The following is an 18,289-nucleotide window of genomic DNA, read 5'->3' as shown; positions in this document are numbered from 1 at the left end:
GGAAAGAATCTTTCTGATCGGTGAACTGAGTTTGTTTACTTTATAAATATAACTTCAACACCAAATAGTATAGGTACCTGCAACAACCTAAGTAGGTGAATAAGAGTTTTGATTTAAAGCATTAGAATTTAAGCGTATAAAACAGGCATGTCAAACTCATTTTCACCGGGGGCCACATCAGCCTCGCAGTTGCCTTCAAAGGGCTGAATGTAGTTTCCATTCCTTAACAGTTAAGGGGTAGTTATATTTATACAGTCCTAAAATTATTTCAGCCCTTTGAAAGCAACCAAGAGGCTGATGTGGCCCCTGGTGAAAATGACTTTGACACCCCTGATATAAAGGAACTGCTCTGATTAAAGGAGACCAATGAGACATCACAATTGATTGCAACCCTAATTTAGGATTTTCTGTTATGCAAAAAGACAATACTGGGACAGATGATAATCTCAGTAAGTCAAGTCAAGGTAATAGTATCATTTCACTGTTAATTTCCTGATTTTGATCATTGTGCTGTGGTTACGTAAAACCTCTTTTTCCCCCCTTTAAGAAATGCACACATTTGGGAGTAATAGGACATTGTGCTTATAACTTATCTGAAGGGAAAAACAAAAAAGTTTAGAAAACAAAAAAATAGTGTGTATGGAAAGAAGGATAAAGCCAAAGTGGTAAATATTAACAAATGTGGAAGTTGTGTGGAGGACATTCAGGAATCCTTTGTACTATCACAGCTTTTCTGCAAGTGTGAAATGATGGCAAATAAAATTTATTTTAAAAAATTTAAACTTTTAAAAGTAAGGAAGCATAATACATAGAAGCAAAAATGTCTAATCAAACAGATCTGGGTTTGAATTTCTGCTGTCATTACTATGTGACTTGGGGAAGATACATAACCACTTTGGTTCTTGGAATGATCATTCATAACAGAACCTTAATACAACTCACTTTATTGCAAGGAAATTAAGGAGCCTACCTGGAAGTCTGGAAATTAGCAAACAGGAGTTAGGCAGTGGAGGGTGTTCAGGAAATATTTGTTTTCACTTCACACCAATAAAAACAGGTCATATCATATAATTATCTGCTTTAAATGTCACTATTACGAAGTATACAAGAAGAAAATATTTTAACAGTAAGGAAGTGGGGTTTTTTGTGTTTGTAAATTTGCATTTTGATATAATTTTAAACTTACAGAAAAGTTAGGAAAATAGTGCAGTAAACTCAGAATCATTGTTTCTATTTTGTCCCATTTGTTTTACTATATATGTGCATTTTTTTCTGAATCACTTGAGAATGAGTGGAAGACATCATGCTCCTCTTCCCCTTGTACTTCAATCTGTATTTCCTAGTAACAAGAATTATCTCTTGCATAGCCACAGTACAATTATAAAGATCAGGAAATTTATTGGTGATAATATTTTTAATCCACAGTCCATATTTAAATTATATTAATTATTCCAATAATGTTCTTTATGATTTCCCTCCTCATTTTTTCCCCCAGTTCAAAATTCAATATCACAGGTTACATTTAGCTAGGATGTCTTTTTAGTCTTAGTCTGGAACAGTTTACCCACCTTTTCGTCTTTCTCTTGATCCTGACATTTTCGAGGCTACTTATTTTGTAGAATGTCTCTTAATCTGGGTTTGTTTGATGCTTAGGTCAGGAAATGCATTTTTGGCAGGAATGTCATGGAAGTGTCATTGTGCTCCTGTCAGTGCATCGTAGCAGGGGCACATGATACCAGCTTGTCCAAATACTGGTGATACGAATATTGACCAGTTGTTTAAGGTGGTGTTCACTCCCTTTCTCCACGGTCAAGTTCCTGTTTTCCCTAAGTTATAGTAATTAATTAATTAAGTAATTTCCCAAACTAATTGATAAATAATAAATGTAGAGATACATTAAGGTTATATAAAATCCTTTTGCTCCTCAGACTTTCACCGACTAATTTTAGCATCCATTAGCAACAATCCATTGATGTCTATTGACAATCTCTTTTTTCCTATCTATTCATTTATGTATTTTTACCAGTTTGAACTTATGAATCCTTTTTTTTATCCTGTGAGATATGATCTATCACTGTTAATATTTATTTTAGCACTTAAACTGTCAAAATTTTGGGGCTGTGGGAGCTCCTGTGTACTTTTGTTTGATATGTTCTCATTATTTTCTGAGTGCTTCCTTACTTTCTTACCTAGCAAGATTTCTGGAATCATCTTATACTTTCATGCCCCAGAATTAGAATCAGTCTTCTCTCCAAGAAGGTTTTTTGTTTTGTTTTGTTTTTTTCAGTGGGAAATAATATTTAGAAACCAAGGTGTGTATTCTAGGTGTGCTCATGGTTTCTGGTATGTCATAATTTATAATTTCTGTTGAATCTTTAGTTTCCTTGTTCAAAGAGTATTTGAGATGTCTGGTAAAAAATATAGTTATAATAACAAATCTTAAGATATGAAAATTATTATGTTGAAAGGAAGGATTATATAGTAAGGTAAAGCCAGAGTGAGTAACAGAGAATACATATGCTTTTAAAAATAAGAAACAAATTGGGGAAAGAGGTAAGTAAAGAAGGTGGGGTGGATTTAGAAAATAATTTTTTTGACTGGGTGGGAGGCTACTCTTAATACCATTAAAAAATAGAGCCATTATTTTTGTGAATGATTTCAGAAAATGATAGTAAATTCTGGTGGTTATCTCAACTATTTTAGATCAATACATTATTTTTGGAACTGAAGATGGTATTTACACATTGAATCTCAATGAACTACATGAGGCAACAATGGAACAGGTAATTCTGGAGTTTTAACTCAAGAAATTAGTTTGGATAAATTGAGTAAAAGAAGTATCTTAATTTTAAATCAATATATGTAGGCCTCAGTTTTAATTTTTATTATTTAAACATTTAAAGAAGTGAAATTATACATTTTGCATGTGCTTATTGAAAGCTTTTTTCCTGTAATTTACTGAAAAATATTTTTTGGTAATTCACTGAAAAATAGAAAATGATTATTTTTTTGTACTATTTCAGACTTTTGGAATTTGGAGGTTAAGAGATAAGGAAATGAAAATTGGAGAGTTTTAATTATCTTTTTTTTTTTATAGTTATTTCCAAGGAAATGTACTTGGCTCTATGTTATCAATAATACTTTAATGTCTTTATCAGGTATGTATATGATTCAAATAATATGAAAGATAATATATAGACAAGCAGAGAAATGTAATTTAATATGTATTATTTTAAAATGTTATTTGTTATTCAGGGTAACTATAATCTAGTATAGTAACTTGATATTTGCACATATTTTTTACCAGCTTAGAATGGGAAGAAATTTGAGAAGGGACCCTGTTTTCAGTTAAGGTAGCACTTCTCAAGCCTGCCCAGGATCTCAGCTCCTAAGGAATACCAGTGTGCTTGTCACCTGAGGCCATGTCCTTCCACTTACCCACCTCCACTTTCACTGATGTTCCTGCCTTCCATTGAGCATTAGCAGTTGAAGGGAAAGAATCAGAGGATCTAGTTGCTTTCTTTTTCTGTTACCTTGAGCAAGTCACCCTCTCTCAGCCTCAGTGTTCTCAATTGTAAAACAATTTCTTTCTCAATTGTAAAAGAATTTTGGTAACAATAACAGCCTCAGAGGCTGCTTTGAGGATGGAATGAGATGATATCCAGAGTGCTTGGTGAGCTGTGAGGGATTCTCCAGACACTTCTGGTAGAATTCATGTTATTCTGGACCACACATTAATTATCTTGGACCAATGCTTTGAAGTCTTAGAAACAAGTGGGTTCCAGAGCAACCTATTCTAATTTTGTTTTTGTGTTTTTCTTTTTTTGGTTGTTGTTGGCAGTAGATTCATAGGTGGTATTTCAGACTTTTAAAAAAATTCTTACCTATGAAAAGCTATTTTTAATTTTTTTACATTTTAGATTAAAGTGGCTATCTGGAGATTTGCTGCTTGCTTTCATTCTGACAATAGAGTACAAGCTAATTATTTCTCTCTGTTCCTTAATTTAATCCTAATGTTATTAACTATGAAAATAACACTCACCCCTTTCTCTACTTTGAATAATAAAATAATTTTAGTATTTTAATTTTTTAAAATTATTTAGTTTGATGCTCTCTCCTGCTCTGTGTCTCAGTAGATTACATGAGGATTATATTCCTGCTTTATTTACTGTACTGTCAGGCTTCTCAGTATTAAGTGTACCTTTCAGCTACTTATACTGTACAGCATCAGTGCTGATATTCATTTTTACTCGTTGATAAGTAGATCATTATAAATTGTGGCCTAATCTAAGAAATGTTATTTTCATAATTTTAAGTATGTGTGTGTGTGTAACTTGAACTCTTTCACTCTCCAGCACCTAATTAGAGATTCTTCAGGAATTTTATATTTGCACTAATGACACTGTTTACAAAGAGCATGTTATTTGATTGTGCATAAATGGCTTCTAAAAAGAGGGGGTCCTCAAAGAGTATTTAGTCTGATTTTTTTATTTAAATTACATTTCCTCCAAATTGTATTTGCTTTTAACAAAATATTAATTTATTATTATTATGAAAATAAACTTAAATCCAATTCTGTATCACTTAACAGTTCTGAATTGTATACATATAAGATCACTTTCCTCTAACATTTACTGCTTTTATCTCTACTTCTACTTGTCTTTGGAAATAAGCTTAAAAACCACATGGAGTACATCTTACATGTCTATAACATAACTAAGGAAAATAGGGAAGAGTTAGCCTATAAATTAGTTCTCATATTCTAGTTAAAATGATTCATAAAACTGAATAAAGGTAGGTAGCAGGGCTTAATAGGAGAAAACACTGTTCTGCTTAATAGGAGAGAAGAAGGTCTGCATTTGTGTGGATGGGCACACATACTTGTACTACTATGTTTAGCTGCCTAGCTAGCCATGTAACTAGCTATGTGTATAAAAGTAATAGAGAGAGGACGGATGGCATAATGTTGGGCAGAATGTTTGCATTCTGAAAAACTGCAGAGAATTCTGTTAAGGGTAAGACTGGCTCTTTCTCATGCACTTGTTCTGTTCTCAAACTCGTGCGCTCTCTCTCCCCCCCACCCATTTCTCTCTCCCTGTTGTTATAGTACCATACCATGTATAACATGGAATGAGAAGATGGTTACCATATGCCCCATGCTTAAGACAGCTGTGGTTTTGATTATGTGGAAATAATCCTATTTCCTGTTATTTCCACATAATAATTGCTGTTGTCTTTGTTTTGTGGCATATGTTAGTTTGCTTTACTTTCCTTAGTATTTCAATCTGTTATAAAAGTGTCATTCACACCCTGGCTGGATGGCTTAGTTGGTCCAAGCATTGTCCCATACACCAAAAGGTTGCGGGTTTGATTCTTTTGGGGCGCATGTGGGAGGCAGTTGATGGATGTTCCTCTCTCTCTCTGTCACTCTGTCACTCTCTCACTCTAAAACTCAATAAACATATCCTTGGTTAAGGACTAAAATACTTAAAATAAGGTGTCACTCACAATCATTTTTAATCCAAGGTATTTTGATAAATTGTTAATGAGTAGGTCTATTCTAGAAAATAACACATAGTAGAATTTTTCATGTTTTTCCATGTTATGCTAAAATAACCACACGCCCATCATTGTAACTCAGCCCATTGTACAATAGTGGTTAACAATTTCTGTTTGTATGCTGGCTTTACTAAGGTCTATGTATATTCTATCCAGGTCACCTGTTAGTCAGAATATACCTAATTTGTGTATTAAGAAACACAATTGTCTGTTTTCTTAAAACTCATTTTACTTACTGTCTTTCAAAATAGTATTAACTGGGTTTTTTGTTTGTTTGTGTGTGTGTGTGTCTTTTCATATTGCTTGGCTTTTTGAACATTTCTGGACTCCTCATTTTAGAAGGTAATTATGTTTTCTTTGCTTGAAAATTATATTTTTCCTGCTGTAAATGATTCTAATAAAAATAATATGTTTCTTTTTTATAGGAAAAACCTTTCAACTCTACTCTCATAATCTTATAGCTTTGTTTGAACAAGCCAAAAAACCAGGATTAGCTGCTCATATTCAAACTCACAGGTTTCCAGACCGCATACTACCAAGGTACAAAATATTTTGATTATGCTGGGAGAGAGGGGAATTAGTGTTTATTTTTAAAATAGTCATTATTCTTTGTCTTCTAAAAAACTTTGTCTTGCCCTGCCCAGTATGGTTCAGCTGGTTGGAGCATCATCCTGTAAATCAAAATGTTATAGGTTCAGTCCCCATTCAGGGCACATGCCTGGGTTGTGGATTTGATTCCAGTTGGGGCATGTATTAGAGGCAACTAATCTATGTTTCTCTTTCTCTCTCTCTCTCTCTCTCTCTCTCTCCCCCCTGCCGCCCCCCCTCTCTTTTTCTCTCTCTTCCCTTGCTCCATCCCCTCTTCCTGCCTCTCTAGAAGCAATAAAAAATGTCCTCAGGGTTAAAAAATTTTGTCTTAATTTTGAAAGATAGTTTACACTAAAGTACATGTCATCTAAAATTTGAAAGATCAATGTTTCCATGAAATCACCTATAAAGTTTTTTAATGCTTATTATTATTTTAATTTTTAAATTAGTTTACTTGCAATATTATTTTGTATTGCTTTCAGGTATATAGCATAGTAACTAGACAGTCATGTACTTTATAACGTGTTTGCCCTCCATATTTCCACCACCCACATTGGTACCAGACATAGTTACTGCTGTCTAGTCTCTTGGGTAGCTGTTTCCTGACTACCAATCTGTACTTAATCCTTTCACCTCTTGTACCTAGTTAGTCCCTCAACCCTGTTCCTTTCTGGCAACTACCAGTCCGCTCTCTGTGTGTTTTAGTCTGTTTCTGAAGAAGTTTTAAGTGAAGGGGGACCCCCAGAAAACAGATTTATGTATTAAAAAGTGTGTATTTATTCTTACATGTTTAAACTTCAGTCATCTTCAAAGCACTCTACAAAAAAAATGTCACTCAGAGCAAGATTGGGTGAATAAGAAGGGTGGGGCATGGGGGTCATGCCATTTTTGATCAGAAACTGCTGAACACTCAGTGGTGTGGGCAGGTGTGCTTGTAAATCAGAACAAATGTGTTGAAAGAATCTTCCAAGAAAACCCCCACTGAAGCCGAATGCAGCCTCTCACAATGCCAGCTGGTGCACTGGTACAGATGGGTTCCTAGAACACTCGCCTAGAGGGGAAGCCTGTACTACAAGGGGCCTGCCCTCCAGAAGATAATAGTGCTTTTTAGGGGGGTCCCCCTTGGTAGTATAGATTCTTAGGCCCTGCCTCAGTCCTGTAAAATTATATTTGGGGGTCATAGACAGTTTTTATAGAGTTCTTTAACTGCTTCTGATGCAACTGGTTCACATATCACTGTATAGAAACCATTGCAGTACAGTATGTTTATATTCTTATGCTTTCAGGAAGTTTGCTTTAACTACAAAGATTCCTGATACAAAAGGCTGCCACAAGTGTTGCATAGGTGAGTAAATGCCATTTCTCAAACTGATGGTTAGAACTTTTAACATCTTTAAAGTTATCTGAAGAGACTTATAGTATCAAATAGGAAGGAAGGAAGGAAGGCTTTAGATCTGTTTTAATAAGGAATTAAGGGGCCACTGAAGCACAAGAATGTATAGTGGGACATGGCGTAAAAATGCTTGGAGATAATAGTCCTGGTGCTTTCTCAGAGCGTAGTGTACCTAAACTTTTTTAACCTTAGTCCGTGAGGATGTATATCTGCTAATATTCTATTTTCATTTATTTAACAGTTCCTGCTTAGTGCTTTATGAACATTATTATTGCTGGAGCTTAGCCAACTATGAAGTCAGACAAAACAGTCCACACATAAATACCCTCACTTCTGAGTCCAATCACAAAGTTGAGAGCTTCCCCAAATCTCCAAAAATAATTACTACAGAAAATTGACTATAGTTATATGCATTAGTCCTAGGGCAAGGATTGAGAACCTCTGGTCTTCAAGTTCAGTCTGGTCACAAAATAATTGCTTAAGCCCTGGGTGGCGTAGCTCAGTGGATTGAGCACGGGCTGGGAACCAAAGTGTCCCGGGTTTGATTCCCAGCCAGGGTACATGCCTGGGTTGTAGGCCATAACCCTCAGCAACCGCACATTGATGTTTCTCTCTCTCTCTCTATCTCCCTCCCTTCCCTCTCTAAAAAAAATAAATAAAATCTTTAAAAAAAAGCTCTAAATAGCAATATGTTCAAGTAGATAAATGAACTTCAGAGAGTAATAAATATTTTTTAAAAATAATTACTTAAATATTAGACACCAGGAAAGGAGGGGTGGTGTTATGACCCCATAAAAATTTGTAGGAGACTTTTGTAAAGAGAACAAAGATCTTTTGTAAAGACAACTAGTGAGTAGAAAACGTGAGCCCACAGAGCATGGCAGGTTAGTGATTAGTCCTGCAGAAGACAAAGAAGAGAGAATTTGAGGACCACCTTGTTAAAGACTCTAAAGTGGGAGGCTCTTCCCTTCTCCAGGAAGGGCTGACAGAGAATTGTGGATCATCCAGTGACCCTGGCGCAAAAAGCATTTCAACAAGACGTAGTGTGAGTGAATTCTGCTTAATAGAGGGCAGGCATCAAAAGCCATTTCTCTGAGTTACTTGTTTGCATCCACCCCTCCCCCCAGAATTTTCTCCTGCAACTCTCCCTTTGTCTTTCTCCATTCTGTCATGTATTTACCCTAAAAAACTTTATTTTTCAGACCATTGCCTTGTCTGCTTATCTTACTTGGGCATCTCTTTGATTTTAAGATATAGAAGTTTTGGTTTTAATTTTTGAAAGTGGTTTTAAATGTAGATTTTTGTGTCTGGGGAAAAAAAGACCTAAACATGTCAAAATATTAATAGTGGTTAACTCTGGGCAGTTGGATTATAGATAATTTTATTTTCCCTCAGTGTTGCCAGACCCCTGCTTTAAATCATTTTGTTAGACTATCCAGTGAGCCAAGGTCCCGGGCAAACAAAGATACTCCTATCAGTTATGACATACATGGGGCTTAGAGGGTACCTTGCAGAAGTGACAACTAAATGCAGACCTCTCTGGCGGGGGGGGGGGGGGGGGGGGGTCGAATTCTGCTGTGTATACTTATCTCAACTTTCAAACCACCCTGTGATACTTGTCATGTCACTAGGATGTAATGGACTCTGGGATCAGACCCAGTTCATGACTTCAGATCCTGAGCTGCTAACTTCCTGTTTAATCTTTCTGTTTAATCCATAACCTTCATGCCACATGGCTCCATAACATAGTCTGTAGTTGTGAGCAGATTTTGTGAGCAAATTTTCTAGGGCAGAATCAGGTTCATATCTGTTAGCAGATATATGACTCAAGAAAGGTCTAGAAACTTACAACCTAAGATATAAACTCATAAATATATTAAGGTAGAGTTTATTGCAAATAACTCCTTTTATAGTCATTCTTGATGGGAGTCAAATTGCAGACAAGGAAAGACTAATAAGTTTTTATAGAATTGAGTCAAGGAAGTTATATCTTTAGTAAGATGTAAAATAGTTATTTTTACCTTGTTGTAAGTACACAATTGTAAAGTAGACCAAAAATAAAATCATAGATTTCACTTGCTTCCTAGACCTTCTTATCTCAATTCTGTCTTTTGGTCGATTACTTAAAAAGCAGCTCTTGTAAGTTGCATACTGGTTTAGTTATCTTAGTGTTTAAAATACTCTTCTTGTAAAAAGTTCTTAATGTTTAAGGATGTAGTATATTAAAAATGTTTAGAAGTAAATGTATATAATTTTTAAATGAGATAAAGTGAAAAAGGTAGCAGAGTCCATAAAAATTCTACTCACTGTTATCATCCTAGTGAATACAAACAATAATTTTTCATTATCAGCTAAATAATTGCTTCAAATAGGTTTTCTTTCACCCATAGAAGGCCACGTTTCCTTGTTTTTCCCCCGTGTATATTATAGCCATTGCCTTTATAAAGAGAGCTGAGTTAGCTTTTAGATGAGTCTAGCTTTTAACTAAACTACTTAGGTTTTTAAAAAATGTCTTTATTTGTCAATATTCAGTACATTCAATATTATTTTGTATTAGATTCAGGTATACAGCATAGTAGTTAGACATGAACCAATTATGTTTTCATGTAAAGGTATTCAGTGTTTTGGGTGTGTCTCTTTCGCTTCTTTCCAGTCAGAAACCCTTACACAGGACATAAATACCTCTGTGGAGCTTTACAGTCTGGAATTGTTTTACTTCAGTGGTATGAGCCAATGCAGAAATTCATGTTGATAAAGGTACATTACATTTTTCTCCTATAGAAAAAACTAGTGTGCAAGTTAAAGTTAAAATTTTAAGATTTCATTGCTACTATGTAGTGTCGGCATGTTTACAGTTATTTATACTAGGTCTTCATTTGGTTTAACAGTTTTTTTGTTCTTAAGATTTCCTCTTTAACTTATATTAATAAGCTTCCAGAAGCATCACAGACATAAAGCTAAATGTATCCAGTTCTCTAAAACATATTTTATAGATTTTTATGATGCTTATCATGATAATTTTTAAATTAGATCGATCAAGAAAATGAAAGCCTTTCCTTTGACTTTACTCAGCAACAGTATGAATAGGGATGGCTTCTAAATTACACTTCTCTTGTTTGTTTTTTTCAGCACTTTGATTTTCCTCTGCCAAGTCCTTTGAATGTTTTTGAAATGCTGGTAATACCTGAACAGGAATACCCTATGGTCTGTGTAGCTATTAGCAAGGGCACTGAATCAAATCAGGTAGTTCAGTTTGAGACAATCAATTTGAATTCTGCATCTTCGTGGTTTACAGAAATCGGTGCTGGTAAGTGTTTTTTTATCTTATGTTAAATAAAATGTTGATGGTTTTGTGTATGAAAGAAGCAGAATGGTTTCAACCAATGCAGGCTTAGTCAAATAAACACTCAGGTCACAGCTTTCCGTGTAAGCCCAGAGGATCATGTGCGTGTAGTTTATGATCTCTGTCTGCTTAAGGCAAATTATTTTACCAAGGAAAATTTTAATGATTTAAGTTTTCTAAGATATGGAGGTAGGGAAAAGTAGGTTTGCAGTTGTGAGTACTTGAAACAGAGTTTTTTTCTTGTGTTAATATTTATTAATTCAGGTTTTTTTCTGTCCAAACCACTATAAACCTACTTTTGCCCACCCCTGTATTTTTCAAATTTGATCAGTTTCTCAAGCAAAGAGCTTTATTTTTTTTTCTGTAAGTTTTTCCCTTGACAATTCTTAGAATCATTTAGTTCAAGTGCTTTTCACGTGTGACCTCCAAGCTTTACCATTTAAAGATACAGGGATATATCTCTTACACTTTCTGGGAATGGTTCATTAGCTTAGGATTTTATCAGATGTGCCTTAATGAAAGTTCAGAAAAGGTTAGGAAGTTTATTTTCAAGCTTTAAAATTGGGACAAATCAGTCAATTTGTTTTTTAAGTCTATATAGTGAAATGAATGGGGGGTATATTATTTGAAATGAAGATAGTATATTATTTGATCATTTGTAACCCGAAGTTTATGAAGACATTTTCGCATAAGAAGTCAGGCAAGTTTTATATACAGCTATTTCACTACTGACTTACCTTGTAGAGAAGTCTGTTACAAGTATCATAAGGTTGATGTTTCTTATTAAATATCTTTAGCTTTTGATTATAGGCTAAATGACAAGAACTCTTCATACAGTTCAGCTACTGAAGTTAATGTAGAACCACTAATGTCACTTTCAGAATAAGAATCAGTATGAACTAGTGGTATCCCAGTGAATAATTAACAATAGGCTCTTGGGGCACAGAGAAACCTGGTTTGTAGCAGTTGCCTATTTCTGTGGTGTTAAGTACTCCCGCCCCAGTTTCAAACTACCGACCTGAGGTCATCTGGCTTACAAAATTTCTAAAAATGTAAAGACCAAATATAAGCCAGTTAGAGTATGCACTGGACTGTGTCACTCTCTTTATGGACCAGGTCATAATTTCCAGTACAATAAAATTGGAATGTATTCTGTACACTCCTACATTCACCTGTATCCCACATTTCTTTTTAATTTATTGTTTAATACTTTTGGTTGAGTTGGATGCATATCCTCCTAGCATAGCTAACGGGAGGGTACAAGTGACATTGTTTTAGTATCATGACATATACCGTATTTGCCATGTACAGTGTGCATGGCTGTGTGCTCCTGTGTATAATGAGCACCCATGTTTTGGTGCACATTATATATGGGATTATTATGCCCACAGTATGTACTCATTATACCCATGTACAATGCACATCCTTATTTTTCACTAAAAAATTTGGGTGAAAAAGTATGCATAATATACAGCAAAACATGGTAAGTAGCCCACATAGAAATATATTCCTATTATATAATTACTGCCAAAAAGAAGTATTATATATATCAATCATTTTGGCAGAGTCCCAACTTTCTTTTTACTGTTTAGTATGTAATAATAGTATAAAGCAAGTCATTACATACAGTTTTCTGATGTATGCCTGCAGCTGTCTTCTGTATGATATACAAGGGAGGACCCCCCAAAACACAGTTATCTTTTGGAGGGCAGGCCCCTTGTTGTATAGGCTTCCCCTACTGGGTGAGTGTTCTAGGAACCCATCTGTACCAGTGTACCAGATGGCATTGTTGTGAGGTTGCATTTGGCTTTAGTGGATTTTTTTTTTGAAGACTCAGTGCATTTGCCCATTTCATGATGGGCAATTTATAAGTGCACCTGCCAGCACCATGCTGAGAGTTCTGCAGTTTTTGACCCAAAACAGCATGACCCCTGTGTACCACCCTACCTATTCACCTGACCTCACCCCAAGCAACTTTTTTTTCCCCCAATGAAAAAAGTTCTCAAAGGGAAATACTTTGCCAATGTGGAAGAAGTGAAACAAAAAATGGCCAAAGCACTAAAAGACACGAAAATTGATGAGTTAGTTCAAAAACTGTTTTGAGCAAGTTTACGTCTCAATAGGTGTATTGCATCAAATAGAGAGTACTTGGAAGGTGACTGGAGATTAAACATGTAAGAATAAATATGATTTTTTATAAATTCCAGTTTTGGGGGTCCCCCTTGTATTAGGTTACATTGCTCAAGGCTAGACATTCAGTCCTCTTATGAAATTTGGGGCTAGGGGTCTTGAGGTGATTTTTCCTTTTTTTAAAATCCCTATACTGTCTAACCACTTAGAACATTTACTAAGCTAAATATAATGCAAAACCAAAATTGCTTCCTAAGGAAAGGAGATTACCCTCAGAGGTTGTCCTTATTAGGCTTCTCCATTTTCACCAGTGATTGTTAATCCACCTCCCAGCTGTGTTCATTGTTGAGCACCGCTGCCCACCCCCTCTTTAGTGGGCAACAGTTGTTAACAGTTAAAATGAACTCTATTCCAAGTACATTGTCAGCACTCTGTAAATATTTGTTGAATAAATGCATGAACATCGGTTTACTGAGAAAAACTATTTTTGGAGTGTCATCCAAGGGCCCAACAGTTTTATAACTTCTATTGATCTGAATTCTTTTCTATGTACGTGCATTAGAAGATCCAAAACCACCCCAAAATAATATGTAAAACTTTGTGTTTATGTTTAGATGTACAGTTTTTAAGGGAGAGGATCCATGGGCTCCAAAATAAATGCAGTTAAGAATGACTGCTCTAAATAATCTAAAATCTTTTCTTAGATTTAGCTAGACCATTCAGCCAATCTGAGTGCCTAAAATGAATTGTTTTGCCAAAAATGTTTTGCAGAAATGTCATCACACATATATATACAAAAATGCCATCACATCTAACACAGATGTTAAAAGAAGCAGCTTTGCAAATATCAGCAAAGTAATGAAAGATGCTTCCTACAAAAAGCTATTGTTGACAGAATGGTTCATTATATCGCTCAGTGTCCTCTTCAGAAAGGAACTCCCACCTACCCACACACACCCCCCAACACCGGGAAAATTTCTCTCTGATTACAGTTTTATTAATTTTGTTTTTGCTTTTTTTCAAATACTGGCTTGTTTTTGTCTCAAGAATGCTGTGATTTACCTAACTGATCTTGTTTTCATCTTCCTATTGGTTACTGTAAAATGTAGTGCAAAATCTAGTCATTTTATAGCATGCATCTTTCTTTTCTGTATTTACCCTTTGCTTCATTTTATTTTTGTAACTCACCCTTCTAGAACTAGCTACGGTGTTAATTAACTATAATATTGAGCTTTTCTCAGGTCATTTAACCATGCTTAAGACTTAATGTTTGTTCTCCTAAGTTGACCTACAGACGTTTTTTGAAAAAATAATATATCATTATAAAATACAGTTTCTGTGTTAAATTTCAAAAGCTAGTTTTAAATCACAGAAAAGGTCAGAATTTGTGTTTTTTCTAAGCGCTAGTTTTTAAAGCATGTTGTATAACTGTAACCTTGTTTCCCCCCGCCCCCCCCCCCCCCCCCCGCCCAGGCAGCCAACAGTTAGATTCCATTCATGTAACACAGTTGGAGAGAGATACCGTTTTAGTGTGTTTAGACAGTAAGTACTATTTAAAATTTACTCTGAGTTTACTACTTGATATAACAAATCTTTTTATGGAAGTGATTCTATTAAACTGTAATTCAACATTTTCACTTTTTTCATCTCAAGTGGCTTTGTTTTATTGATGAAAAACCTAAAATGGCTACAGTTATAATAAGTAGTAATTGATCTGTTTGTCATTACTGTTCTCTCTGACTTTTTCTTTGGCCTACTTGGAAACACTCTATAAGAACATTTTGTTGTAACCTTGGGGTTAAATTCTATATGAAACTGTTTATATAAAATTCTGTGTAAAACTACTTTCGAGTTTTTTCCATACCTCATAATTGATAGAAAAATGGATGGTATATAGTCATGCACCACTTAACAGGGATACTCAATTCTAAGAAATGTGTCATTAGTCAGTTTTGTCATTGTGGGAACATCATAAGAGTGCACTTGCACAGAGCTAGGTGGTATAGCCTACTACACACCCAGGTTATATGGCATAGCCTATTGCTTCTAAGTTACAAACCTGTACAGTGTACTGTACAGCATGATATTAAATCAAGCAGAAGAGAAAATGATACAGTCAAGAGATGCTGTAAACATCAGATGTATGTGGCTGCTGCCAGCATAACACAGCCATGGTGTTCTACAGAAAAGAGTTTTTGTGTAAATAGAGAGTACACTAAAACAACAATAAAAAACACAGTATAGTAGATACATAAACCAGTAATGGCGATTTATTATTATTGTCAAGTATTATGTGCTACATATAGTTGAATGTGCTATACTTTTACATGACTGGCAGCACGTAGGTCTGTTTACACCACCATCACCACATACGTGTGAGTCACGTGTTGCACTACAGTGTTATCATGGCTGCAGCTTTACCGCATAGGGATTTTTCAGCTCCGTTATAATCTCACAGGACCACATTGTGTAAGGGGTCTGTTGTTGACCAAATCATCATTATGCAGCACATAACTAAGGTCACTTGGTGTCATGTAACATGAGTTTTGGAATCATGTCAGTGAGATTTTAATGTAGATAGATTTCATTCCTTTATCTGCTCATTAGGATTCTTTTGATGTAGGAAGAGGTATTGATAGAAGTGTGTTGTACTATAACCAGAGAAACAGAAAACTTTTAGCAACAGATATTAGTTCAGTTTTTCGAACAAACCCCTTTTATTTTTTTATGCAGCGAATCCTGTAAGGTGAAATTCACCTAGACTTAGAACTATACTTGAAACTTGACAGTATTTGTTGTGTTTGATCCATTACAATATTTTTTAAATTACTGAGTCTGCCAACAGGTGTTCAGAGTTATTTTAAAAATTGTTATACTATGGAATTTCCCTATGTTTCTATCCTAATTTCTCTTCTCTGAAGGGTACCCTAGTGGATTTACCTTATAGAATCATAAAGATCATCTAATATTAGAGATAAGTAACCCAAAACTCAAAGCAATTTCATTCACCCATCATTCCTTTTTTAAGTACTTTTGATTCTTTGACTATTGATAAGATTGGAATATTATTCCACTAGTTTTAAGTCAATTTGATAAATTCTTTTTTTTACCCAAAGTAGAAAGCTCTATACTGGTTAACTAAAATCAGATCATCAGAATTTAATTTTAATAATGTTGACCTTTAATGTTAAATCCCTAATACTTTCTGATACATCCAAGGAAAATAAATTGTGCTTAGTTTCATTTTGTTGATATTTGTATTTTATAAAAAATATTTTTTAACCTTTGATTAAAACTAACGTTTCCATTTTCCAATTAGTCAAGGTAAATGAAAAGTTGACTTTCTTAAGATTTTTTTTTTAAGGACCAGTGTAAGACTTCAAAAACTAAGCATCAGCTATGCAGCATAAATCAGTTTTAGTAAGCATGAGTCTAAAGGTCTAAAATAGGTCTAAAATTACAAATCACATTAGGCAGATAAGAAAGCAATACAGAGAAGGGCATCTACCAAGTCAGAGCTAAGGTTCTTAAATTAAAAAAAATAGATGAAAGGGAAATAAAATTATGAATAGCCCCCATCCTGGGGTTTACTTATAAAGAAATTGTGGCCCTTGGGAGTAGTAGTACTATTTATTGCCCTTTTGTTCCAGTAATACTTGTTACTAAAGTTATGAATGACTACAGATATACTTATCATATGTTATATAATGTGTAAGAAAAAAATTCTTACTGCTAAATATATTTAGGCACCAAGGTAGCCACTTTTAAAGAAACATTGTACTTTCTTAAAAATGAGAATATAATTGTTTGATGTATACTATATAAAAAAGAAGAAAATAGCAGTGAAATTACCATTTACCAAAGGAGATACTCTTATAGTATAAAACATATTAATGATAATTTTTCACTTGGTATGCTTGAATCAAAATAGTTGAACTTCATTAAGAATGTTCTAGATGCATGTAAAATCCACATATCCAGTTAAATTTATTTTAACAAATTTGGATTTCCAGACTCGACTTACGTTTTTTTGTGTTTTTTTTTTAAGAATTTGTAAAAATTGTAAATCTACAAGGAAAACTAAAGTCAAGTAAGAAACTGGCCTCTGAACTAACTTTTGATTTTCGCATTGAGTCTGTAGGTAAGACTTTTTTTTTTAAATAGTTCTATTAGAATACTTGGTTTTTTGTTCATTCTGTACCTAGGGTTGTCTAGACCATCACTACCACATAGAAGTTTCTGTTACTAGAAATGTTCCCTGTGCTCTTAAATATAGTAGTCATTAACCACACCTGTTAGTACTTGAAACATGGCTAGTGCTACATTTTAGTTTCATTTTAATGTAAATAGCCACATATGGCTAGTTGCTGTTGTGTTGGATGGTGCAGATGCAGATGAAAATAAATCTTTTATTTCCTAAATATTTAAAAATTGAAATAATTTTTTAAATTTCTGTTTGTTGTCCCCTTTACTGTGTCAAGTAAATTATAGTTCTGTCAATTCACTGTAAATCATAAAGATATTTCCATGATATGAATAATGGCATTAACTATGTTATAATTCTTTGTCATGTAAGTTCTACTTGGTGTGTGTTGATGGTTTTGCTTTTAGGTCTATTTCTAAATTAATAACTTTTCCATAGGACTTAGAAACTAATATGCCATTTTAATTTACTTCTTTGTCAGTGAGTGTTTTAGCCTGTAATACTCATTGGTTTTATGATAAAAATTCCTCATTGATTATATGTCAGTAAGTATTCTCCCCAGGGATGATAGAACTTATGAAAAAAATGCTGCAGCTGGAAACACTGAACAGTTTATGATATGATTCTATCATAAGCCAAAATATTTAAAGTTGGCAATTTTTCTTTGGGCCTTAAAAATATATGTATTTTATAATTAAGTGTATATGTTCTTATTTATCCTTTCTTTTTTTTTCTTCTTTTTTCTTTTTTTTTTTTTTTTTTTTTTGCCTGTAGATATGTTCATTGACTCTAGAAAAAGAGGAAGGAGAGGTGGGGAAGGGACAGCGAGAGAGAGAGACACACACATCAATATGATAGAGAAACACTGATTGGCTGCCTCTCATATATGCCCTAACCAGGGATCAAACCTGCAACTTTTTTGCGCAAGGGACAACACTCTAACCAAGCCACCCAGCCAGGGCAAATGTATATATAGGTTTTTAAATGTTTTTAATTTATTTTTTTATTTTTAGAGAAAGAAAAGGGAGAGAGAAAGAGAGGGAGAGAAACATCAATATGTGGTTCCCTCTCA

At 34.4% G+C, this 18,289-nt stretch overlaps 1 protein-coding gene across 1 annotated transcript in view; it reads left to right on the top strand.

Moving 5' to 3' along the window:
• Window positions 1-18,289, top strand: part of MAP4K5 (mitogen-activated protein kinase kinase kinase kinase 5) — a 98,796-nt gene that overhangs the window by 72,411 nt on the left and 8,096 nt on the right. The window contains 9 exon segments of the mRNA XM_028508068.2: window positions 2,704-2,783; window positions 3,098-3,158; window positions 4,849-4,851; window positions 5,985-6,099; window positions 7,434-7,492; window positions 10,194-10,297; window positions 10,670-10,847; window positions 14,487-14,555; window positions 17,062-17,154. Of these exon segments, the coding sequence (XP_028363869.1) occupies window positions 2,704-2,783; window positions 3,098-3,158; window positions 4,849-4,851; window positions 5,985-6,099; window positions 7,434-7,492; window positions 10,194-10,297; window positions 10,670-10,847; window positions 14,487-14,555; window positions 17,062-17,154 (762 nt within the window).

The sequence above is a fragment of the Phyllostomus discolor genome, chromosome 1 (assembly GCF_004126475.2).
Source record: "Phyllostomus discolor isolate MPI-MPIP mPhyDis1 chromosome 1, mPhyDis1.pri.v3, whole genome shotgun sequence".
Taxonomy (NCBI): Eukaryota; Metazoa; Chordata; class Mammalia; order Chiroptera; family Phyllostomidae; genus Phyllostomus; species Phyllostomus discolor.
Note: the sequence above shows the minus strand (reverse complement) of the source record. Positions and strands in the feature narration are given on the sequence as shown.